Raw genomic sequence first — 1,139 nt, 5'->3', positions numbered from 1 at the left:
ATGTGACTACTGGGAATGAGGTCTCCATCACTGGAACCATAAAGGTGCCCTTCTCACATGCACACAGAGGGATGTGCACGTACACACAGGAGAGTAATTGTTAGCACACAGGGCGCTGCAAGGGCGCAGCACATATGGATGCTGCTTCCCTTATGGAGGCAGAAGACTGCCAACCTCCTACCTGGGACGTGAACCCTCGAGTGGGACAAGAACCTGGGACACACACACGCACAGGTCTACCTGAGCACTTCTTCCTCCGGATCACAAATACAACCACAGCTCCAATGACCACAGCTGCGAGGAGAACCAGGCCAACAACTATTCCCACAATGGGGATGGTGCGCTGGGAAGGCAGTTCTGGAAAGAGAATGTGCAGTGAGGGTCCCTGTCTCTGTTGGTGCTCTGAGGGGCCGCCCGGCTTTCCTTGAGAAGAGGGCCCACCCCTGTGCCCGTCCTCACCCCATCTCAGGGTGAGGGGCTCAGGTAGCCCCTCATGCTGCACTAGGCACGTGTATCTCTGCTCCTCCCCGGAGGGCACCACCACAGCTGCCCACTTCTGGAAGGTCCCATCCCCCGTAGGCCTCGTCTCCACCAGCTCCATGTCCTGGGTCTGGTCCTCGCCGTCCCGCTGCCAGGTCAAGACGATGTCCGCCGGGTAGAAGCCCCGGGCCCAGCACCTCAGTGTGACCTCTCCCTCAGGGACATGGAGTTCCTGGTGGTGGGTCACCTGGGTCTTCGGAGGCTCTGGGGGAGGGTCAGAGAGCTGAGGAACTCTGGGTGACCTCCCTGGGGTCATGTCAGCAGGGCTCCTGTGATTACCCTGAGGATGGACGGGGCACTTGGGATCGCAGAGGAAGGACAGCACCCAGACACCAGCCTGGAGCCCAGATGCTCCTTAACCTCCTCGTTGAGGGAAGGTTCTAGAATCAGGCTGAGGCAGCCCACAGGAGTGGGGCATTGCTGCCTGAGGGAGAAAACAGGGACTTCTAGTTCGGTCTGGGTGGAGGCTCAGAAACTGAAACAAACTGAATCAGATCTGTAAACCCATTGGGTGTGGGACTTAGAACAAGATATGAGAGAAAGGACGGATGAGCCCTATAGGACCAGTGGTGTGAGTGGCAAAACAGGGAGGGTAAAGG

General features: G+C 58.1%; 1 protein-coding gene across 1 annotated transcript in view; it reads right to left on the bottom strand.

Annotated features, from left to right (window-relative positions):
• LOC105979518 (patr class I histocompatibility antigen, B-2 alpha chain-like) overlaps positions 1-1,139 on the bottom strand; it is a 254,494-nt gene that overhangs the window by 1,515 nt on the left and 251,840 nt on the right. The window contains 2 exon segments of the mRNA XM_045295752.1: positions 241-357; positions 460-744. Coding sequence (XP_045151687.1) covers positions 241-357; positions 460-744 — 402 coding nt within the window.

Source organism: Echinops telfairi, unplaced genomic scaffold (genome assembly GCF_000313985.2).
Source record: "Echinops telfairi isolate 266 unplaced genomic scaffold, ASM31398v2 ScPeMD7_5868;HRSCAF=6743_0, whole genome shotgun sequence".
Taxonomy (NCBI): domain Eukaryota; kingdom Metazoa; phylum Chordata; class Mammalia; order Afrosoricida; family Tenrecidae; genus Echinops; species Echinops telfairi.
This window is presented reverse-complemented; position numbering and strand designations above follow the sequence as displayed.